Source organism: Macaca thibetana, chromosome 10 (genome assembly GCF_024542745.1).
Source record: "Macaca thibetana thibetana isolate TM-01 chromosome 10, ASM2454274v1, whole genome shotgun sequence".
In the NCBI taxonomy this organism is placed as follows: domain Eukaryota; kingdom Metazoa; phylum Chordata; class Mammalia; order Primates; family Cercopithecidae; genus Macaca; species Macaca thibetana.
The window spans coordinates 77395556-77420763 of record NC_065587.1 but is presented as its reverse complement, the minus strand read 5'-3'; the positions used below and the strand labels follow the sequence as shown (position 1 = coordinate 77420763).

Below are 25208 nucleotides of genomic sequence, written 5' to 3'. Positions count from 1 at the left end.
AAAAGTGTGTGACAGTTCTCCCTTCGCTCTCTCTCTCCTTCCTTCGTGTGACATGTGCTTTGCTTCCCCTTCACTTTCCACCATAATTGTAAGTTTCATGAGGCCTCCTCAGGCATGCAGAACTGTGAGTCAATTAAACCTCTTTTCTTTATAAATTGCTCAGTCTCAGGTAGTTCTTTATAACACTGTGAAAATGAACTAATACAGATTGGTAGAGGGATATTGAAAATGGTAAGGTTAGAAGTAGTCAATTAATAAGACAAAGTATTGTAGGAGGAATAAATGAACAAGTATTCACTTTAAACCATCAAGATCAGTTTATTGGTACCCCTAATCTCACATGGTGTCACCATCTACAGTTAGGTATTCTTTGTCTAGCTACAGAACTAATTGATATTATAGACTTAAAAGAGATTTTTAATATTACATATTTATAAATGTCTTCCAGGTCTGCCTCTGTTTCTGTCCAAATTTTCAAAACCTGAGGTATCCAATAGCTGTCATAAAGGTTAATGGAGGCAAACAAGATGTGCTTCTGCTGTATACTAGGAAGGTGAACAGCAGGAAGCAAGTGCCGACAGAGCAAACCTGGTGAATCCGGGTTAGGTGGTTACAAGAAAGTTGCCTACTGGTCAAGAACTTTCTGAGCTCAAGATTGTGAAAAGGAAACAGCATTACGGCTGGGCTCACAATCTGAGCTCAAGATTGTGAAAGGGGACAGAATTATGGCCGGGCCAGAAATCAGACAAAATGGTGGCATGAGAATAGCCATCAAAGGTTGAGTAAAGTCAAAGTCAGTTACATGCTGATGTGGTCAGAAATTCTGAGTAATGTGAGAGAAAGTCATCAGGAAGGCTCTCTGAATTTATCCTGGGACAACTCATTTCCCCTGTATGTTCTCTTTGGCTTGAGTGCATGGGACCTGCTAGCAACAATCTCTTTGTTTAACTTGAGGTTCTTCGTGAGAACCATGTCTATAAAATGAGCAGACATTTCAAAACATGTTTAAAACTTCTAAGTTATAGAAGTCCTACTTGGAATTCAGATGCACAGATTTTGTGTGTTTAAGATGTTTGACCAAAGTAGAGTCCTATACTAAATTCATGACACTAAACCACAATGTTCTCATCAGTAAAATAGGATGGTACAACATTGTGTAAGCTCATAAGTCCATTCTGACATTATAAAATCTATGCCAGAAAATGAAAACAAAGGCATAATTGGAAAGTTATGATCTGCATCTTGGCTCTAGCTATAATGTGAAAGGTAGGGCTCTACTGCAGTGAGGACTGTCCATTCTGGGGAGACTGACAGCTCTGGAACAGCATCTCTGGACAGGAGCAGCAGGTTACACTTGTCTGGGGCTCAGTTATTTCCCCTTCACAACTCAACATACTTTCCTGCCTCTGTGTCATTGTTTTATAATTGCTTACTGTTACAGTAGAATTTTCAAGACAAAAAAAAGCAAACAAATACATTCAAAACAAGACGAATCTACAAACAAGACAAAAATGTTATTAATTCAACCAAACTGTAACAATTGAAAACGATTCTAAAAGCAGCATTCTATCAGTACATGAAGCTTATGAGTTTATCTTAATCACACCTGACAGAAATTAAACAGCCTTTTCTGAAAACAGTTTCCTAAAATAAATTCTAATTCTGCCAACTTGAACTCTTTATATATGTGGCTTGAAGTAATTTCAAAAGATATAATTATGAGACACTTCATTGAAATTTTATTCTTTAAACCCTTGATATAAAGTGACAAAAGTTTTAAGGTAAAAATGTGCTCAACTGCTTAGGGTAGAAAGAAATTAGTGAAGCTGTTATAGAAAGTTTTTTACATAGTTTTTCAAATGCCTTTGTTTAAGGTTAATCAAAAAATTGCATTTATGTCCATTAAAAAAATTTCTTAGTTCTATAGTTATTCAGTTAAACAGAAAACAGATAATATTTTTGAAAAGCTTTAACAATGAAGAATCCATGTAAAAATGTATTCTAAAAAATTGATTTTCCTTTCACAGTATTAAAAATATTTTCTGATTGCTAAAAAATTATATCTGCTATAAAATCAATTTCAAAGAATAAAAAATCATTTGGAATTATTTAGGGTCAGATATACATATGTATGTATATATATGATTTTATATATTTATGATATATGTATATGTATATATATCAATATATACATAAATATTTAATAAAGCAACTCTTTTATTTAAAGATCATTAACATGTGTTTTAAAATCTCTGAATGCTCTGGAAGATTTTAAAAAACCATTTAAAGTAACTTGAAAGCTTTTGTTTAATATTTGATAATTTATTGAGGGAATGTTCTTTCTCTAATTTTGCTAAGAACCAAAGCGGGGGAAAAAAAGACCAGAAAATCTCTCCAATATGGGCCACTAATTATCATGTAAATTTCACAGTAGGATAGTTACACCAAAAAAGAGAATTGGTTATGACGAGTCTCTCTAACTTATTTTATTGATTTAGAGTCCGATTTTTATCATTAAGAATGAGATTCAGTCCCTTTATCTTATCCATGTGGCCTACGAAAACTTTTAATGTGTATTTGATCTTTAGAGAAAAAAAATGTAGGAAGAAAGTAGAATCTTTGCTAGTTACTAAATTTGTAATGACTAAGCCACTTCTTTATGCAATGTAAATTCAATACTATTGTTAGGAACGCTTTTGTGATGGGGAATACATACCTTAACAGACAAAGTGTTTGCCACTATCCCATCTACGATGCCTTCAGTAAATGGATCAAAATGCTTGTCAGGCCTCCTCATGAACTCTGGCTTCAATCGATAGCCACTCTTTCCGTTGTATTCATACATCCCCATATTTATTTGCATAGCCAGGTCTGAGTATCAAAAACACAAGTCTTATTGTGAATTTATCTATATTTGGGATAAGAAAGTAAGATTGTAAAGTTAAGTTTATCATGGTCTACTTTTATGACTGTACTCCTTTAGAAGAGAGTTAGTTATTGTAGAAATGTAGAAAACACAGATAAGAAAAAAAATTTACCTGTAATCCCCAAATCCAGAAATAATCACTGCCAACAGGGGGGTATACAGTCTGCTTTTCCACTTCAAATATATTTTGACATACAGTATGTTGATTTCATTTGATATTTATCTGCCTTAATTATAACAGCTTTCTCAAATTCCTTTGATTAAATATATTAGAATAATATATTTAGATATTATATTATGTATTAAATATTATATTAATATATAATAGAATATATTATATTGTAATATATAATAGAATATATTATATTGTAATATTTAATATACATATATAATGTATCTAGTATCTATATATAATTATATATAGTATATATAAAATATCTAATATATAATTATATATAGTATATATAAAATATCTAATATATAATAGATCTAATATATTAGATATATTATTCTATTATATATTATATGTCTATATTATATATTATATATCTATATTACATATTATACCTATATACTATAGATAATATATATTAGAATAATATAATTTATTTATTCTAATATATTTATTAATAATTATTCTATAATATATATCATAATATAATAATTATATTCTAATACATTTAATATATAATATATTAAATATAGTATTCTAATACTTAAAGCATATATTAGAATATAATGTATTTAATCAGTCCCCTTTTGGGCACATTTATGTTTTTTCTAAGTTTTCACCCTTATGATGTTTTGATAAACATCACTGTGGTGAAATCTTTGAAGCCATCATCAGTGATTTTCTTATAAGTGGAATTTCTGGGACAAATGATGTCCACATTGGAAAAGCTTTCTTTGATGCCTTGCTAAAATGCCCTTCCAAAAGCTTAAACCAGCTTATACTGCTAAGCCATGTTTTTGAGAATGGACTTCTCCATACCTCATTAAAAGAGGATTCCGTCATTCCTTTTCTTGGTTTTTAATTTGTACATAAAATTACTTTTTAAAAATTTGCACTTCTGTGATTACTTACAATGAATATCTAATTATGCATAGACTCTTCCAGCAATCAAAGGTTACTGGTCAAAATTTTCCTCAGACTCAGTGCATCAAATGAACGTTCACACATATTGCAATTGATAGGGTGAAAAAATACATATTAAAGTTGTAAAGAATCTGGGAAGTTGTCAACTGTTCCAGGTTATCTGTGTCACAACTCATTTCTATGTGGATAATAAGGAGGTGATGATAGAATTATTCTAAAGTTTCATGTAACAAATCATTTTTAGAGCAGAAAAAAAAAGTGAAATTTTCTCTTACTAAACTATTATTTTATAAACATAACTATGATGCCAAAATTGGACAAAATTTCAAGAAAAATAATGGATTTATGACACTTGAAAAAATTAGCTTCAAAAGCCTGAAAATTACATTAGCAAGTCATATATTCTAAAAATAATACACAACAAATAAGTAGAGCATACCTTGGGAACAAAAGGATAATTATGTAATAGGAAATGAGATCTATTAAGATAACTTATCACATTTATGTCTGAAAGATGAACATTTGAGCATCCCAATGGATGTCCAAGAGACATTTAATAACATTCAATACAAACTTCTAAAACATTATTCGAATAGGACCCGTGTCCTTTAGTATGTTAAAGAATATCTGACTCAAAGACACAGCCAATATCTGACTTGATGATATCACAACACTGAAATTTATAATAGGATCAGGATGAAGAGAAAGATGCCCACTCTTCACTTAGATAGAAGATGTAAGACCTGGTGTTTGATAGACAAGGAGGTGACTATAGTTAACATTAATAGTTTGTACATTTGAAAATAGCTAGAAGAGAACAATTTGATTGTTTCTAATGTAAAGATAAATATTTCAGGTGATGGATATCCCAGTTACTCTGCTTTTATTATATAAATGTATCAAATTATCATATGTACTGTAAACATTTGTACAGCTATTATGTATCAATAAAAAAAAATAATTGATTTTAAAAAGCCATAAATATCTAGCAAATTGCTCTTAATTGTGACTTAGAGCTTGATAGATACTTAATAAAAGGCATAATGTTGAACTTCCTACTGAAAAAAAAGGAAGATGCCCACTCGGAACCCTCATTTAATACCTTAGAATGGTCAGGCCAAAGCAATAAATAAGGCAGGCGGAGAAATGAGATATGATTAAATTACTGTCTTTGTGTGTCTAAAAATTCCAATAGAATGTACTGCAAAAAAATAGGCTATTATAAGAATTTAGGAAGATGATCATTTGTAAAATATAATAATTTATAAAATAAATAAACATACAAATATAAATATCCAGAAACAATCTGTTAAAAATATAATATAAATAAAAAGAAAGAGCCAATCTAAGAAAACTAGACCTCTGATGAAGACAAGTGATTTTGCTGAGGGACTAAACACAAAAAATTTTAAAGTAAAGAGAAAAGCATATTTCCTGTGACAGAAAGAGTAAAAATTAAAAAGGTGTCAGCTTTTGTCAGATAAATTTATAAATTTAATGTGATTTAAAAAATAGTTTTCTTTTTTTTAGTGGTCAAAGTAAACACAACACAGTTAGATTAAGTTTATTTGAAATAAGAATTCCACTGGCAATGGCAAAAAAGGAATTGAAAATTAATGGTAGTAAAGGAGAATCACCACTTCCAGGTATTAATCCATATTATAAAATACAGTAAAAAACAGTGAGTTATTGCATCCCGGAAGGCAGACAAATTTATTAATGGAAAAGATATAAAGTGAAAAAAATGGGTCTGAATTAATAACCACAACGAAAAAGGCTGCATCTATTAACTTGTAATTCCAGTTCAGTGGGATGACTGTTTAGGATGAAAAAAAGGATTGATCTCACTTAGACTATGGACCAAAATTAAATTCTGATGGATGAAAAGGCTAAATAAAAAAGAAACCATGGGAAAAATGGGAGCATAAGGCTCTCATCCTGGGGTGAGAAGGCTGTAATCACACACGTAAACCAAGAACTTTAATTAAACATTAATCAGCCCGACCTGATCCGATGAATTTGTCTGGTTCACAAAAGACATTATACCCTTTAAATAAAAAAGTGCTGTTATAAATCAACAAGAAAATTGACGATAGTCCTGAATATGTAATTCATAAAAGCAGAAATACAAAAATCAAGGAACATATTTATAAAAGTTCAATTTCAATAATGATTCAAGAAATGAATTTAAAATAACAGTGGAATAACAGATTTTTGTCTGAAGTTTAATTACTATTATTATTATTTAATGATAATACTTAATCACCAAGATCGCAAATAAGAGGCCACGTCATATTAAACTTTGCCAACAGCGGAGTAATGTAGCGCAACATTTTTTACAGACAATTTGGCAATATTCATAAAGGTAATTAAAACCTTCACGTTTTTTAACACTAGTAATTCTGTTTTTAAAATCTTTTCCAAAAGAAATTTAGGGAATAGAAATAAGTTTTTAGTGAATTGTGAAATACGCTTAGTAAGAAGTTATTGAAATTCATGTCTGTGTATGGCCCTTAAGTGAGTGTATGTTTATATATGTATATACGAATTATATATATGTATTTATTTTAAATGAGGAGTTACATAAAAAAGCATTTATATGTAGACAAAAAAGACATAGATTACAAAGCTAAAAGTCAATACTGTGGAATCTCTGAGTTGGTAGCATTCCTGGCAGTTCATTTTTAAAATACTTACTGAATTTTCCATTATTTTCAAAATAAATATGTATTATTTTTAAAAGTATAAAAATTTTTGTTTGAAAAATAATGCAAAACCTGCAGAAATAAAGATCCATTTACAGAATAATTGAATAAAATGTCTTGATTTTCAAAATTCACTTTTTTTAATGCATGGATATTCCCTTCATTGAAATTTGCTTTTATTATTTTTTTCAATCAAGTCTGGCAATTTTCTCTCTCCCAATTATGTAAGAATGGTTTTTGGACACTTGGCAATGTGACTTTATAGCAGAATGGGAACAAGCATGTACTTACCCATTGTCTGGAAATTAAGTGCCACCATCTGACAACCCGCATTCCAGAAGAGCTGAGGCATATAGTTGGATGAATCCACACGTGTTCCTTTTGGATATATCCTGCTAAGCTGCATTTTGTTATATCTGGACCATCATGTTAAGTAGTGAATACAATTATAAAAATATTTAGTCAGCAATACTAACTAAGAAGCTATCTTCCATCTTTCTCCATTTGGAAAATGAAGTAAATATTGATGATCTCATTGGGCTACTTTGGGATATTTAGTGCTAATTTTATGAAAGAAATTAAATACCCTGTTTCATTTTAATTTAGTTCATGCATAATAGCAAAAATTTTTGTTGTCAGTAATATCAAATATGCAAAAAGCTTTCTAAACCAACATAATAAGTATGCTCTTATCACATAGGCATAGCATCACCTTTGCAGAGCCCCGTGGGTAAAAGTCAATGAGGTAGCAAAAAGTGGCTGAGGCAAAGTCAATGTGATTTTGTGGAGAGTATTAAGGATGGACTTAATGACTAAGGACACACAAGGAGGCTGGAATGTGTTAAATCATTTGAAAGAATGATATTGTGTTTGGCAGAAGTAGATAATATGCACTGTATAGCTATTTTTGAAATGCTGTCTGCTCATTTTATTAATTTTCTCTGGGAATGCTATTTGCCAAGACTGTGGTACTCTTTATAATTGATAATAAGGTCAATGTAGCATGGAAGTTTCTGATCTTGCTTCATATTTTGGTTCCTATCATCATCAGTTTTCCATCCTAAGAATCTTGTAGTTGTTGGACCATGCTATGTCTTTAAAACATGACTGACTAATTCCTATCACCAAGTTAGGTGAAGGTTGGTTAGGATTCTGAGCTAGGCAAAATGAAATTGAACCTCAACTCTCAACCTTGCTAGCTGAATAACCTTGGACAAGTTATTTTGTCTTTCTGTGCCTCAGTTTCCTCATCTATAAAATAGATTAAACAATTTCTACATCATAGGACTACTGTGAGAATTGAATGAGCTAAGACAAGGTCTATCACACAGTCAATAATGAATACTAACAATGATAATTTTCTAGCAGGACTTTATTTATGGAGTCAACATTTATTTCTTCTTCCATTGATGAATTTTAAAGGTAACTTTATTCTAGGACTTACTACATGAAATTGAGCACTTTGTGATATTTAGTGTTAATTTTATGAAAGAAATTTAATAGCGGCCGGGCGCGGTGGCTCAAGCCTGTAATCCCAGCACTTTGGGAGGCCGAGACGGGCGGATCACGAGGTCAGGAGATCAAGACCATCCTGGCTAACACGGTGAAACCCCGTCTCTATTAAGAAATACAAAAAACTAGCCGGGTGAGGTGGCGGGCGCCTGTAGTCCCAGCTACTTGGGAGGCTGAGGCCGGAGAATGGCATGAACCCAAGAGGCGGAGCTTGCAGTGAGCTGAGATCCGGCCACTGCACTCCAGCCTGGGCGACAGAGCGAGACTCCGTCTCAAAAAAAAAAAAAAAAAAAAAAAGAAATTTAATAGCCTGCTTCACTTTATTTTAGTTCATGGACAATAGCAAAAATTTTTGTTGTCAGTAATATCAATAAATCCATTCTTAGTAATGTATATTTATATTTACAATGTCATCATCATCATCTTCACTATTTGGACATATGGTACATATAAGTATGTGAGATGCCAAGTCAGGCATATATTTCTTTACATATATCTTACATATGTGTAAAGTATGCATACTCATGTTACATATGTTGTACCTAATCCAAAGAGCAAACCATAAAGATAGTATCATTACTTCTGTTTTATAGACAAGGAAAGTCTCGATTAAGCAAATTGCCAAAAGACACAGAGCTTGGTGGTGTGAAGGCAACCTTGAAATCTAGGCTTCCTTTATTCCAAGACCAGTTTTTTATTCCATAGGCCAGACTACCCTGCCCAGCATTGTATATGATACCTGAAACTATTTATCCGCCCCAGGCTATATATTTAAGCCATTTTATGCATCTTTCTCCTTATTAAAAAAACAAATGAACAAATAGCACAAGACTTCAGCAGTGTTCATTCTGCAGCCATTCGTCAAATCAAGGATACTCTACAAATTCCACCGGAGACTTGGTGAGTTGTTCAAGTCCTTTGGTTTCCACGAAGGAAGACATTTCAAAACTTTTATTTCTTTCTGAGTTAAGCAACAACAAAACAAAAAAAGGGAAGATGAGAAATACAATTCATTGTTATAAATTATAACTTATAAAAGAAATGGATAAATGTTCAGTGAAGTTGAGAGCAAACAAACCTCAATGTAACTTTAATATTTAATTTTTTTTTCTAGTGCACTATTTACCTGTAACAAAAGCTGAGTCTTGTTAGTTGTCTTTTCTAATATTTGCTACTTGGGTCAGAGCTACTTATGCTTTTGTAATTTAGGGACATAAATGAATTTTAGATAAGTATAGTGTGGCAATAAAAAAATTTGTCAAAAGAGCAGGGACCCTGTGGGAATCTTTTGTTCTAAATTCACCCAGATTTTGTATATACAAAAACGTATATACAAACTGATAAGGGCCAATGTGGGGTTTAACAAAAGAGACCATGGGAATGTTTGTGCTAGGTGCTATCTCTCTCATACCCACATTGTCACCTTATCAGTTTGTATATACTTTTTTGTTCAAATAACTAATATGACAGAATTATGGTCTTTGAAAACAGAAAGATCCTTGGAAATTTTCCAGTCTCATGGCTTCATTTTCATATTAGATACATGATATGGTTTGGCTGTGTCCCCACCCAAAATCTCATCTTGAATTGTAATACCCACAGTGTCAAGAGGGGGTTACCAGGTGGGGGTAATTGAATTATGGGCATGGTTCCCTCATGTTGTTCTCATGATAATGCATTAGTCTCATGAGAGCTGATGGTTTTATAAGCATCTGGCATTTCCCTTGTCTGTTCTCATTCTCTCTCCTGCTGCCCTGTGAAGAGTCGCCTTCCACCATGATTGTTAAGTTTCCTGAGGTCTCCCCAGCCATGCAGAACTGTGAGTCAATTAAACCTCTTTTCTTTACAAATTACCCAGTCTCAGATATTTCTTCATAGCAGCACGAGAACCGACTAACACAGTATGAAATAAAATGGAGACCAGAGAGGAGGATGTGCTAAACACAAGAGAAACATTTTGAAAGTGAAATTCAAGCCTCCAATTAAAGTGAGAGAAACAAAACAAAGTTATCCTAGTTTAGAAAGACCAAGAGTCACTTTCTACCCTTGTCCCCACTAAAAAACAACTATTATGAGCAGTATTTTAGATAAGTATCGCACAGGGTGGTTATACAGCTCCAAATTTTTTAAACTGACTTATCTTTGAGATATTTTCCCTCTTTGACCTCTCTTTCAAAATTAAAACCTCGTTTTTCTTAATGATTTCCAGGCTTCTTTATCCATCTTCTCATCTTCTCCAATCCACTCTGAGACAAACCTTGGCTTGTCTTATTTTGGTCCATCATAAATCTATTTTTATGACTTATTAAATTAAGCATAACTATTAATTAAAATTAAGTCAACATTAGTAGGTACTTGGTAAAATATGTTGAATATTCTTTTTTTAAGATTATAAAATCATATTAAACACATGGAGAAAAGTGCTTGTTTGTAAATCTAGCTGGTGCTGTTGTTTCCAGGTTCTGACGAATCTAAATATATCGGCTCTTTCTCACACTTGGCTACTTATCTTGGAACTTTAACTCATGAGTTAGAGAAACTCATTTTGCAGTCAATGAAATTACAGTGGTATAAAAATAACTACGCAAGGATGTTTCAAATAAAACAACTTGTAGGAAATATCAGAAATTAGGATGTCGAATTAAATGTTGAGAAATCATTATATATAAACTCTTGGAAGTTGAATTCTTTGTTGTAGAGATCTAGATTCCATATACCACTAAGTGAAGACTTTTTGTAAAATTATACAAATATAAACAAGTGTGTTTTGTAGAGGCTTGGATTTTAATACAGCTGCAAAGCCATCCTTGATTAGAAGCTAGTACATTTAGGCAACATTTCTGTTTTTAGTGTACACCCTTATAAGCAGCTAGTAAGTTTCAAGGATTCCCTTAATCTGATAACATGTTACACTTCATGCAAATACAAGGGGCATTTTCATAAAAGAACCCTTTTTTCTGGGTAAAGATGATATTTTTATTTGCATAAGTATGGATGTATAGTTGAATAAAGGGAAAACACAAAGTGATGTGAATTAATGCGTTTTATTCTAAACATACAAAATGTGCTGGACAAATGGAATATAGATAAATTGGTTCTATTTCTAATTATCAGGGTTCATCAAGTCTCTGCCTGCTTCCCTTCTGGGAAATAGTTTATTTCAACATTATCACTTATGTAATAGATGGATGTCACTGTGCGTTGCGAACAAAAAGCAAAGTACAATTCCCAATTGTACTTTCTCATATGGTTATTTTTATATATTACAATACATGTATATTTATTATATATATGTGTAAAGGTAACAAGACAGTCAAAATGTACATATATTTAAAAATATATTCAAAAGTATAAATAGCTCTATTAAGGGTAACATTCTTTGGTCCCATTACTCTGCATTTAAAATATAATCATTATATGCTACAAGAGGGGTTTTTCTCCAGGGAAAACTTACTTTTTGAAATTTCAAATGACTCAAACTTGACCGGCTGAATGTAGTTCACCAGGTTAGACATTTCCTCTGTGGCCATAGCCTCACTTCCAGCGGTCCCCTGGAAGTAGGAATAAAACAGAAGACATTGCCAGAGTCGGCATTATATTATCAGTTATTTTCCTAGGAAAATGACAACATGACTCAAGCATGCAGATAATCATCCCTCCCTTTCTGAAAATTACAAAAAGAAAAATCATTACAGGAGAAAGGCAACAGCAACACCTCATTTGATAAAAGGGAGGGAGGAAGGGAGGTGGGAGGTTGAATGGCGGCTGGCAGCACGGCCCCAGCAGAATCACTCCGTACCCCCTGCCCCCTCCTAGAAATGCCTGATCTTAGCCCCTCTGCAGGCCTCAGGCTCAGATCCTGCATTTTACTGAGGTGACTGGAATGCCCATCAAAGTTTGAGAAGTACTGAGCTATAGCTCATCTTCTATTGCAGGGGGTCCATAGGTGTTGTCTAAGGTTAGTAATTTTTTTTTCTTAACTTTTATTTTAAGTTCAGGGGTACATGTGCAGGGTTTATATATATATATATATATATATATATATAGGTAAACTCATGTCACAGGGGTTTGTTGTCCAGATTATTTTGTCACCCAGGTATTAAGCCTGGCGTCCATTAGCTATTTTTCCTGATGTTCTCCCTCCTCCCACCTCCACCCTCAGTTAGGCCCCATGTCTGTGGTTCCCCTCTATGTGTCCATGTGTTCTCATCAGATTAGTAAATTAAGAATTCACTGCACAATAAGAAAATTATTAGGCAGGTGACCACCAAATGAACTGAAAATTGTTAATAATAATAAAAAAGGTTGCTTTGTGGAAATGGGCAGGGGTGGGTAAACAAATCCTGCTTTTCTTCATCAACACTCCTCCCTCCCTGCCTTCTTGGTTCATGGTGTGTCTTAGACAAGCAGGGTAGTATAGTGCAGGGATTAATGGCTCGGGTTCCAGAGCTAGCCTGCCTGATTTTGAATACCAAGTCCACTAGTTAGAAACCGGGCAACCTGGAGCAACTTACTTAACTGCCTTGTGCCTCAGTTGACTCATTTGTAAAATCAGGATAAAATCAATTCCTACAGCATATAGTGGTTTTTGATTAAAAAATAAGTTAATTTATGTGAAGGAGCTTAGACCAGTACCTGGCAAGTAGTACAATCTTATGCTGCTTTTGCTATTATTAGATATGGCATATTACTTTGCTAGAGTTTTTAATGAAAAAGAAAACCAATAATACAGTGTTGGCACAAGTTGGCCCTCTGTAGAGTGATCTAACATTTTCTCACACTTTTAGAAGAGAGGATGCATGGAGATGAGTGTCTTATAAAAATTCTGGGAGTAATATTTAGGTCAAATGTTAACTGGGAAACATTCATTTGCAAATGGACTATCCAATTAGCAAGAGAGTTTAAAAATTATTTAGAATCACTGATCAGAAATTATACACAATTAAAATCATGCTCAGGAACATATACTTTGCCAGACACGGTAAGTTGTTTTCTTCCTGGAAATTAAAAATTGAAATTTAGTGGGGGAACATAATTAAACAAAACTTTAGACATTAAAAAATAATTCTAAGAGGAAGGACATGAAATAAGAGCAGCTTATTGTTTGTTTCATTTTCACTAAATTGTAGAGCTACAAGTGCTGAGACAGAACATATCTAACAAATTTGAAAGCAGATTCAATATAAACTTAAAAATATGTATTTTTAAAGAGAGACAGTGTCTTGCTCTGTTATCTAAGCTGGAGCACAGTGGTGTGATCATAGCTCACTGCAGCCTCAAATTTTTGGACTCAAGCCATCCTCCTCCCTCAGCCTCCCTAGTAGCTGGAACTACAGGTGTACACCACTGCACCTGGATGTGTTTTATCTTTCATTTTAACTTGTTTTTAAAGGTATGAGGTCTCACTCTGTTTCCGAGATCGTTTCAGTATAAACTTTTGCTAAGACAAAATTCTAAAATTCCAAAATTCCGATTGACCTGCTTCTGATTCTCTTCTAGGTTCTGTGCACTTAATATTTCTGAGCTAATCAAGTTACTCGGGATGCCTAAGTTTATATAAATAGGTAGCTCTAGTGTTCCAAAATTACAACAATGCAATGAATGTCACAGTTCTGAGCATTTTTCTAAACCGCATATCTTCTCTGGTCTTTGGAACATTTCATAAGCCATTTAACTGCATCAAAAATTGAAGCTGGTCATTGGAAGGCACAAATTTACTTTTTGCCACTAGATGGCAGAAAGTGACCATGAGACAGATCCAGGAGGGTATAGGTTGGTGGAATGCCTTTGGGACCAGAAACCCTAAGTACCCACCTCATCCATTGAAGATTTTTTACAGTCATCATCATCATCATCGTCGTCACTTTCCGTATCAGCTTCTCCTGTCAAGTTTTAATAACAGATAATGATGTCAACATTTCAACATTTAGCTTTAAAGCACTTGTAACACATATTTTATCAAAAATTAATTACAGATTTCCTTGGAAGTTGGGCTTTCTGTTGGTTTTAAAATTATTTTTTTCAGGGATTTAAACTTCATTCGTTATAGGAAATTACACTGACCTTTTAAATATAGATTTTTTTCCTAAACTGGATTTGTTCATAAATACCACTTAAATTTTTCAAAATTCTATTAAAAAATGCTTGTCTTAATATTTTTTCCCTATATGTTTTTAAACACATGGCATTGAACACAGTTTGCCTTCTATTGTACGTGTATTCTATTTTGATATACAAACACTCTCTCAGGGTCTCTATGACCCCGAAAACAAATCAATTATCCCTCCTTCATCTTTCCCTTCTTTCCCAAGCCCCAACTCTTCCATGCAATGCTTGGTCAGCACATAGCTCAGCGATCTTGTGTTGACATTTTCCCCAAGGCCAGAGAGGACCTTGCAGTAGTGAAAGAAGTTAGGAGCTGGGGCAGGAACTCTGGGGCTTTGGCAGCAAACTCACTACACAATAATCGTGAAGGGCCAACTTTATCCTAATATTTGTCTGCAAGCTTATTTGATGGACGTCTTGTCATCACAACAAAGCACATATCGTAGAAAATGCTGATATTCTTTTTAAGAGGTCAGGATAACATGGATGCATCCTTAAATATCAGCATGATTGGAAATCTAACTCCATCAGAAATAATTCAGCATCATATTTAGCCAATATACAGTAATTAAAGCTACATATTTAGCCAATATACAAGTAATTAAATAAATTGTTTTTCCCCTGAAGAATTAGTGGATATTTCTGCTAGGTTAAATATTCATATCAGTATGAAGCATTACATTCTTCCATAGCTATGGGCTTCAGTCAGACCCAGTAAAATCCATTATATAAAAAAGATTTTTAAGTAAAAAGTCAACGAGGTTCGAAAGTTCTAAATTGATTTAACTACTATCTTTCAGGGTTCACACGATGCAATAGCAGGATGAGTCCAATAGATGGCAATAATGGTTCAACAATGAAGTAACTTGCACCCCCCCCCACCCCCACCCGCTGCCAGCCTTCTGAAAGTTAGCTGCCCTACTCGATCTATATATAAATGGAGACAGTACCACTGCACTGTCCTCTGAGAAGCTTATAAATGTTTTCACTTGGTTGACACAGTTCAATTACTGAATGACAGCACTGAAAAAAGTATTGCTTAAAAATCTCCAGGGGAGAAAAGATTTCTGGGACCAACAAGGGTTATTATGTATTGGATTGTTTATTAAGGAAAACCACATACAACCACTTTATAACGCTGATATTGTATTAGTTAATAAGGTGAATTGATTATATTTTGGATATAAAACGTGTCTTACTAGTATATTAGAGACACATTCTTTTAGGGTATTGCCACTTAAGCATTTTTACAATGAAATTTATCCCAAGTTCTCATTACCTTTTAAAAAAAAATCAGAGAGGGGATTCTTTTAATTAAGTAATTAACAAAAAATTCTTTGGCAGAGCTTTCTACAAAATACTTCATAGGACCCAACAATTCACAGTCATTTCAAATAGCCAATCAGGTCATTCTTTAGTTTCTGTGGGAAAGAAAGAATTTGTCTTGCTTTACTGGAAAAAGCAGAAGCCTGATATTTCTCTTGTAAATCTTTGGAGGGATGTTCGGGGAATCTTGTTGAACTATAGAAGATATCTTACTTTACCCTAGTTCATTAGGACAAGTCTACTAGCAAAGGGCTGAATCCTGCAAGAGGCATCTGGCCTACGGGGGTCATGATAAGTCAACTAGCTTTGAAATACAATACCTTTCACGTTTTTCAAGTTACTGAGTTCCCAATACTGTGAATATCTACAAACCAAATGGTAAATTAGCACTCTTTATTCAGGGGCCTACCTACGTATTAAAATGTCCAAAAGTTTCCATTGATTGCATAAGAGACGACAGGGCTAGCTTAGGAAATCTACTGAATAACTAACAGATTGTTGCCCTTTCTCTGTATTAAGCAATAACGTTCACAGCCTGTAAAAATCGTCATTTGTGTTATGCATCCTGTTAATAAGAGGAAGAGAACTGGTAGTGGGAAAGGCAGATGGTAAAAAACACAAGCATCCACATGCAAAGGATGACAAGGTTTGCTTGCTAGCATTCAAGGGATAGAGTTGTGTTAGGAAATAGGTGTGAATGATAGGCCTGTTAATGATATTCACCTCCAAACTTCAAAGAGAATATTTTTACTGAGAACAAAAATTATTTTTGAAAAAATTTTGAGAGACCTGCACAATAATGATGAAAGTCCACATTCACAAGCTACAGGACAAACCCTTTCAAAGAATTATATAATGTCTGTTGATAAAGATTTTAATCTAAACAAAAAAACAGGCAACTGAGACAGAAAAAGAGAAGAAAAGATAAATCAGAGTCTCAGGCTACGTTTTTTTTTAACCCTGATTGTCCTAGAGTTTATATTTTAATTATTTTAAAATCTTATAACTGATGCATAATAGGCGTACAGAAAAGTACACATATTGTAAGTCCACAGTGCAAAGAATTTTCCCAAATAAACATGTCTGAGTAAGTGATATCCAGATCAAGAAACAAAATATAACCAATCTCTAGAAGGCTCTTTGGCTCTCTTCTAGTTGCTTCTCCCCCAAGGGAACCCATTATCCTGACTTCTAATAGCATAAATTAGTTTTGCCTGTTTTTTGTACGTTACATAGGTTAAATCATACAGCATGTAGTTTTTTTGTACCTGACTTCCTTTGCTCAGCTTATGTTTATTTATAGTGATTCATCCATAGTTTTCATTTAGCTATAGATCATTCTCATTGCTGCATATTCTTCCTTTGTGTGAATACACCATAATTCATTTATCTGTTGATGGGTATTTGGTTTCCAGTATGTGGCTATTCTGAATACCGCTGCTTTAAGCAATTCTTGTACGTGTCTCTTAGTAAACCTAAATACACATCTTTGTCAAGTATATACCTAGGAATGGAACACCTGAGGTACAGGGACTGCATATATTCAGCTTTTACAGACACTGCTAAGTGGTTTTCCAAATTGATTGCTCCTATGTTTAACTTACAACTGAAAAACTTCCTAGAGTCAAGCTTAAAGTTTCTTCCACTTAATCACCCTGCAATCAGGAGATGTCTGGAATGCAGTCTTCAGATTGCCAAGCTTCTGACTGAACTTGGAAGATAAATTAGACTAAATGACAAATAATCCAAAGGAAATGAGTGACCACTGAATTCTTTTCTCATCAACCACAGAAATCTATTTCGACCTTAATTTAAAAGGGAAAGAAATGATATTAGGCATCCTCTAGGAGCTTCGAAAGATAATTTAAGCAATTTTGCCATGTCACAGATTTTAAAAAGCTCTTCAAAACATGAAAAGATTGAAATGCCCAGAACTCTTCAGCATATCGTCATTGACAATGCATCCAGCGCTCAGTTCTATAGTTAATATTTCCCATTATGAAGCTTAAAGTCATATGGTCACTCTGAAGACTATTTGGCTTACATGGTAGCCAGAATAATGACCTTCTAGAGATGTCTCTGCTCCATGAATATGTTAGCTTGCATGACAACAGGGACATTGCAGGTGAGATGGAGTTAAAGACCTTGACATGGGCGCAATTATTCTGGATTATCTGGATGGACTTGAGTTCTTGCCAGCAGAGGACATTTCCTGCCTGTGGTCAGAGGGAGATGTGACCACAAAAGAAAGGTTAGTGAAATGCAGCCTTGCTGGCTTTGAAGCTGGAGGAAGGAGCCCCAAGCCAACGAATGTGGGTGGCCTCTTGAAGCTGGAAAAAGCAAGGAAACAGCTTCTCCCTTAGAGCCTCCAGGAAGGAACACAGCCCCTCCGACACCTGGAGTGTAGCCCAGTGAAACCCAGGGGTCTTCCTGACTTACAGGACTAGAGGATAATGCATTTGTGTTGGTTTAAGCCACTAAGTTGGTAGCAGCAAGAGAAAACCAGTAGTTTAAAACTGTGCAGAAATAGGAATGTTCAAAGTCCTTCAAAGCTAATTTCAGAGCAGCAGAATCTTTTTAATTCTTTTTTTTTTTTTTTTTTTTTTTTTTGAGATGGAGTCTTGCTCTATCACCAGACTGGAGTGCAGTGGCTAGATCTTATCTTACTGCAACATCTGCCTCCCAAGTTCAAGTGATTCTCCTGCCTCAGCCTCCTGAGTAGCTGGGACTATAGGCACAGGCCACTACGCCCAGCTACTTTTTGTATTTTTGCAAAGAGACAGGGTTTCACCATGTTGGCCACCAAAGAAATGGGATTTCACCATGTTGGCCACCAAAGAGATGGGGTTTCACTATGTTGGCCAGGAGGGTCTCGAACTCCTGACCTTGTGATCTACCTGCCTTGGCCTCCCAAAGTACTGGAATTACAGGCCTGAGCCACCACGCACAGCCCAGAGCAGCAATTCTTAAACCAACACAGAACATGAGGGGGAGAGCCCACCAGCCCCTCACCGGCTCCTGGGGATGAGGGCTCGAACATGCTGGAGGAGTCGCTGCAGGTGTTGGAGGCTTGTTCTGAGAGCTTCTTTTTGCCGCTTCCTTCTGATGACTTGTGTGATTTCTTCTTATTTTTCACCAAAATTTTATACATTAACTCCATAGGGCTTGGAAGAGGAACTCCAGATTCCAGCTAGTAGAAATGAAAGGCATACTCTTTAAAACTACTGCTCCCTCTTTCAGATCCCCTCCCCAGACCCCCTGTTCAGCTTTGGATACCGAATGTCTAGACTGTTCTTCCCCACCTTCAACACTGCTCATTAAACTCTTAGTGTATCCTGCACAGGCGCTAATTTTTTTTTTTTTTTACATCAAAGATATATTTTCATTACTATACTTTTTTTTTTTCAACACATTCTACATGAATAAGACCATAGAAATATACTGGTAGATTTGATGTACTAAATCTGAACATTTATGAATTTTCAAGTTTGTACATCTAATGGGAAAATCAATTTCCCATGAGAGGGTCATTAGATATTATATCAGAAAGCATGTGGGCAAGCCACAAGATAGGCTACTTTGAGAAAATGTATAGAATGCCTAAGTTGGTCCTCTATTCTTGGCTTGCAATGAGTGTAGGGACTGGTATAAACTCACTTAAAAATGGATGGAGATCGGGCAAAAGGGTGCAGGAAGGAAAATGTTACTTTAGGATATTTCTGCTGCTTTCCTTCCTAAAACAGAGATATCATCATGGCCATAGGCGACCTGAGTTGTGCCACACCAAAAGGTGCATGCAAGGAAATAGAGAGCAGCCAGCAGGGACAGGCCAAGAAGACATTGTGCCACCTGCAGTGTCCTGTTTTGCCAACCCACTCATCTCAAAGGGGTGTGATGAGGTTCCTTGGGAGTGAGCAGAGGCCTGTCCTCTTGGACTGTCTCTATGGGCTGATTGTAATTGTTGGGAAATCTGCACTCTTGATTGAGTTTCATCAGGCAGCCAGTGAGAGAGAAGAGCGTGGGAAGAGGAAGAGAGCAGAGGCACTTCCTGCACCCTTTGTGGGGCCCATTGCTGGTATCCTCCTTGTCAAAGATTTCATCATCAACTGCATTAATCTTACCAAGAAACATAAACATGAAAAGGAAGTAAGTTTTCCCTCAACCTTGTTCATCAATAATGCACACATTCCTTCAAGGACAAACATCAAAACTGCTTACTGGATATTTTTCCAGGGGCTCCATGAGAAGGGCATCCCCAAAGATCAGTCGGCAGTACTCCGCCATCTTGGCTTGCTGCTTTGGGCTAAGGGAGAACAAGAACAGAAGAAGGAAAGCAGGGAGGCTTATCCAAAGAGCCTGAACAGGATTGCTTTTTGTTATTAACTACAGAAAGAAGTGATTCTCTAATCCCACCCGTCAGGATTGGTTTTTATCATCCTACATATTTATCCTAACTTACGTGAATTTGAATAACATACACAAGTGGACAGTGAAAGCATTGACGTGTGAGGTGGTTCCCAGGGCAGACCTGCATAGACACAGGTGGAGGGGACAGCAGGTCATTTGCTGTCACTGGAGCCTTGAAATTCCCAGAGTTAGAGGCTCAGTCCCTTTTGTTTAACTCGCTGATTCCAAGTCAATTGCAAGACACTTGGAGAAAGAACCCTTTCATATTTCCATGTAAATTCTCAAGTGAAATTTGTAAACCACTGCTGCAAAGGAGTGTTTATGAGGAGATGAAAGAGGATAGATAAGGAAGGATGGCAGGGAGGGAGCTGAGTAGGGAAAGAGAGACAATGGAGAAAGAAAAAGAGAGGGAGAGAATCTCAAAATGTAGAAAAGGGCAGACAGGCAAACAAACAGTGTGTCACTTGGGGAGGGGGTCCTGGAGGAAAGATAAAAGTAGCAGGCACCTCGGGGAAAGTTGTGTGCAACTCTTATGTACATAATAGAAAAGCAAAGGTGGTATCATTCTGAATATGTTGCCAGTAGGGACCTGGTATAATGGAAAAAGGCTGGCACTGCAGGGTTTGCTGAGCTGAGCTCCAGAGTCTGAACCACTCTGGGTCTATATAATGAGGAGAATAATAACTGTTCTTGGAAAGGGACAGAGGATGCTGAGAAGATGAAATGAAGTAATGGATGCAAACGCCTTTGAAACATTAAAAGAGCAGGGCAAATGTAAGATGATTCCACTGTTACAAGGCGGCGTCCGCCAGCTAGACTAGACAAATCCTATCTCCAGTAACTTGTAAACACAGCTGATATAGGGGAACATTCATATTCTTTCAATGCTACTGCTTCCCTTGACCTTTCAAAAAGCAATAATTTTTTCCTCACTTCGTGGAATGTTAAATATCATTATAAAGGTATCCAATTCCTTTAGGTTTTATGGATTTTGAATTTGATCTACAGTCTGTCGAACTTGATTTCCAATAGTTATCTCTACATGCTGCAATGATAATACATTTTAGCAGAACTGTGACTGTACTAAGAATAAGTAACAGCGATGAAAAGCCTTCTTGATGAAAATTCAAATCGATCATAAAATGTAATTCTTATTTTCATTCCCTTTTCCATGAATGTTTAAGCCTGGATCATCAGCTGTTCTTTTTTTTTTTTCCTGGGGTTAGGGGGGTAGTATTGAGGGTTCAAATCATACTGCAGTGGTCCACAGGAAAAGTCACTATTTTGTATTCCTTTTTTTCCTTTTAAAAACAAAGCATGTGCTCTGGGGGGAAAGTGAGTTCTCTGGCATTTGAATATGAACCCCCAAGTCATGTGCTCTGGGGGGAAAGTGAGTTCTCTGGCATTTGAATATGAACCCCCAAGTCATGTGCTCTGGGGGGAAAGTGAGTTCTCTGGCATTTGAATATGAACCCCCAAGTCACTGCTTTCTTGGAACCGCAGGGAGAGGCTAAGGAGAGATTCAAAGGACTTGCAAAGTCCTCCACAGCAACCTTGCCCCTTCTCACCAGGCCTCTCTTGGTCTGTATGGGAGCTTATTAAATGGCTTATGCAGCCCTCAGAATACAGTACCACATTCCTCAGAAGTATTAGGGAGAGAAGAAAAACTACTAGTCAGAGAATTGATCCTGAAAAGCATCAGAGGTTATTGCAGAAGGACAAGTCATTAGAAACTGTCTATGAGAGCTTTGGGAGCAGGCAGAGAAGTGGCTGAATAGGTAGGGCCAGCCCCGGGCATCCTTGGGTTCAGGTCTTCTTCCTCCAGTGATAACTTGCACAGGGGTTCAACCAGGTCAGCCTGCACTGTGGCTGCTGCTGATAAGAAATGCATTTGTGCTGGGACGACATGTTCCAGAGTGCACTAAAGAAATGGCCAAACCCTCCATTTCCCTTTTACAGAAAGATGCTGCTCAATATCATGGAGCATTACTTCTTCAAGTGTGGTCCCTGAACCATCAGCAGCATCATCACCAGGAGCTTGTTAGAAGTGCAGATTCTGAATCAGAGACTCTGGGAAACTGGAGTCTGCGTCTTAACAAGCCCTCTTGATTCTGGTGTGTGTTCAAGTTTGAAAACCACTGTGATTGATTAAAATAAGTCAACACGTGCTGAAGTTGATGACATTTTTCCTGAATATTGGAATTGGGAGACCCGAATTATCTTTAATCAAACACCTGGAGTGAAAGCAGAGCGTTTTACCTGAAAGCCCTGCTCTCAGGATTTTCCAGGTAACCATATTCTCTCCAGTAGAGGAATTTCAGGGAGATGTCCCAAATATCCCCAAATAGGTGCCCTCTGTCAGGAAGTCCCCAAATCAGGCCCAGATAAAGATTTTACTGGAGCCATGATTATCACTCAGTTCCACTAAGGAATCACCTGAGCTGTTAATGCGCAGGTGACAGGATCAAGTCCACAGTCCCCTGATTCACGTAGCTCGGACAAAAGCCCCGGAACGTGCATTTTAAGCCAGCCTGCAGATAATTCTGATGCAGGTGGTTAGTAAACCATGGTGGTTACAGCTTAGCTCTTCTATCTCATTCACATCACCTGGGGTCTTATTAAAATGAAGAGTCCAACACAGAGTCCAGGGTGGGGCCCAGGACTCGGCTGCAGCTCTAACTTGCTCACCAGTGATGCAGATGCTGCTGGTCTGAGGACCACACTTTTAAGAACAAGAATCTATGTCTAATGTAGACGTTTAGAACCTGCCTGAGGGCTGGGCGTGGTGGCTTACGTCTGTAATCCCAGCCCTTTCGGAGGCCGAGGTCAGGAGTCCCAAGATCAGCCTGGCCAACATGGTGAAACCCTGTCTTTACTAAAAATGCAAAAGTTTGCCAGTTGTGGTGGTGCATGCCTGTAATCCCAGCTACTCAGGAGGCAGGAGAATCGCTTGAACCTAGGAGGCGGAGGTTGCAGTGAGCCGAGATTGTACCACTGCACTCCTGCCTGGGTGACAGAGCGAGACCCTCAAACCAAACAGACAAACAAGAACAAAGACAAAAACAAAACCTGCCTCAGAATCAACTGAGATGGACAGAACAAGAGATAGGTGTCCAAGCAAAAAGTAAAATGAGCTATTTGGTAATCAGGCTATCCATGTTCTCAATAAACATGCACACCCACCTGATGGAACTAAATCAGAGCAGAGAGCAAATACTGAATTGAAAAAGTCAGAGGAAAACAAACCGACTTTAATTGCAGGTCAGAACTGCAGAAATAAAAGGCATTAAAATTGCAATTAGCAAAAAAACAAAATCCTGACGTGTTTAGAGCATCAATATCAGCTATTATGGAGATGAAGTGAGAGGAAAAAAAAATCACAAATGCGTTTTGAACTTCAGGTCATAGCAGACATTTCTGAGCATAATAAAATACTCCCAGTATTTTATTATATGCTGGGACAGAGGTCAGGGCAGAGGTCTGGGGCAGAGGTCAGTTTTCCCGACTGAGGAACTCACTTGATTTCTTGGGGGTAAATCCTCCAATCTGAATTAAACCAACTTCTTTCCCTATAAAGGAGGAATCTGCAATCCATGGAAATTAAGAACCTTGTTCAAAATTTCACAGTTTTCTGTGGCTGAACATGGGTAAAGCTTACTTTACTTGAATTTGGTGTAGAATTCTTTTTATAAAAGTGCTGGTTCACAAGTAGGATGTCAGAGTCAAGTAGGGCTTTCAAAAATATATTTTCAAGTCTTATTTCTAGAAATTCTAAGTCAGGGTAAGAGTGTAACTCAGGAATCTGCATTTTGAAGACACTTCATGGGATTCCGATGTAGCAACAGGATACATTGAAAGCAGCTAATAGCAGATTTCCTTTTATTGTCCATGGATAGGTGACTTCAGATACTGGGAGAGAAAACCAGAAATTTCAGTGGCTTTTCTTGTTTTTTCTTTCTTTTTTAATAAATTAATTTTTTTGTTGTTGTTTTTTAGACAAAGTCTCACTCTGTCACCCAGGCTGGAGTACAGTGGCGTGATCTCGGCTCACTGCAGCCTCTGCCTCCCGGGTTCAAGTGATTCTCCTGCCTCAGCCTCCTGAGTAACTGGGACTATAGGCACTCGCCACCACACCCACTTTGTATTTGTAGTAGAGACGGGGTTTCACCGTTTTGGCCAGGATGGTCTCGATCTCCTGACCTCGTGATCCGCCCGTCTCGGCCTCCCAAAGTGCTGGGATTACAGGAGTGAGCCACTGTGCCCAGTCCTTTTCTCCTTTTTTTCTAGTGTAAATTTGTTTTGGACGTGTGGCCCAAGTGAGCTGGGACCAGAGTTCTAAACCTGAAATTCCATATATGCAGCACACAGGGGAATAAAATAGTTCATCAGAGATGGCAGATAGGTGTCAGATGTCTTGCTGGTCTATTCCGAGGTCACTGTGCTGAGAAGGATTCTGAGGTTACTTCTAGGTTTAGTGGGAAACAGTGCTGCTACTGCCTGCTATGGGTTCAGGAACTAGATGAGGTGACTCACAAGTCAAGCATGGGGTTTTAACAGCGAAGGGAAAGCTTATCGGTTTTCTTTGGGTGTGTGCTAGCCTCCCAGGAAAGAATGGTGGCTGAGCAGTTTTGATATCTGAAGGACAAGGGAAATATGAAGCAAGCAACTCCCACCCACTTCCTCCACAATAGAATTTTATCTTTTAGTATTTCACTGCCATTACATTATCTCAGTGGTTTGGGACACAATCATGGCATCCTGGAAAGGCTGTTTTCCTGTTTTCTTTTGTCATATATAAATTATTAATGAACTTGTAATAGCTAAATTTATCATTTTTAAGCCAGTAAGGGCAGTACAATGGCACTAGTCTCTTAGCCTTTGTGCATGATGCAGAAATTAGTTTTCATGTCCAGTTCTGGATCTCTACATGACTGGTGTGAAGAACTGCAAAAACCATCTTGTGTTTAAGCATTACAAGCCACAGAGGTGAACACTTGCTGGCCATTGTCTGGTGGATGCTCTTATTGTCTGAATTTGATGTTTTGAAGGCTTGCGATGCTTCTGTTTAGGCGTAGGAGATGTGTTGGTTAAAAGGTTAAAAGTGTGCATTTTGAAGTCACACTAACTGGAT

General features: G+C 36.5%; 1 protein-coding gene across 2 annotated transcripts in view; it reads right to left on the bottom strand.

Moving 5' to 3' along the window:
• The window catches only part of PLCB1 (phospholipase C beta 1), a 741541-nt gene that overhangs the window by 149233 nt on the left and 567100 nt on the right, over positions 1 to 25208 (bottom strand). For both annotated transcript variants that reach the window (XM_050807500.1, XM_050807501.1), the window contains exons 13-19: positions 19889 to 19973; positions 18683 to 18860; positions 14054 to 14121; positions 11694 to 11790; positions 9116 to 9200; positions 7019 to 7143; positions 2717 to 2871 (exon numbers count right to left, since the gene is read on the bottom strand). In XM_050807500.1, coding sequence (XP_050663457.1) covers positions 2717 to 2871; positions 7019 to 7143; positions 9116 to 9200; positions 11694 to 11790; positions 14054 to 14121; positions 18683 to 18860; positions 19889 to 19973 — 793 coding nt within the window. The remainder of the gene's footprint in view (positions 1 to 2716; positions 2872 to 7018; positions 7144 to 9115; positions 9201 to 11693; positions 11791 to 14053; positions 14122 to 18682; positions 18861 to 19888; positions 19974 to 25208) is intronic.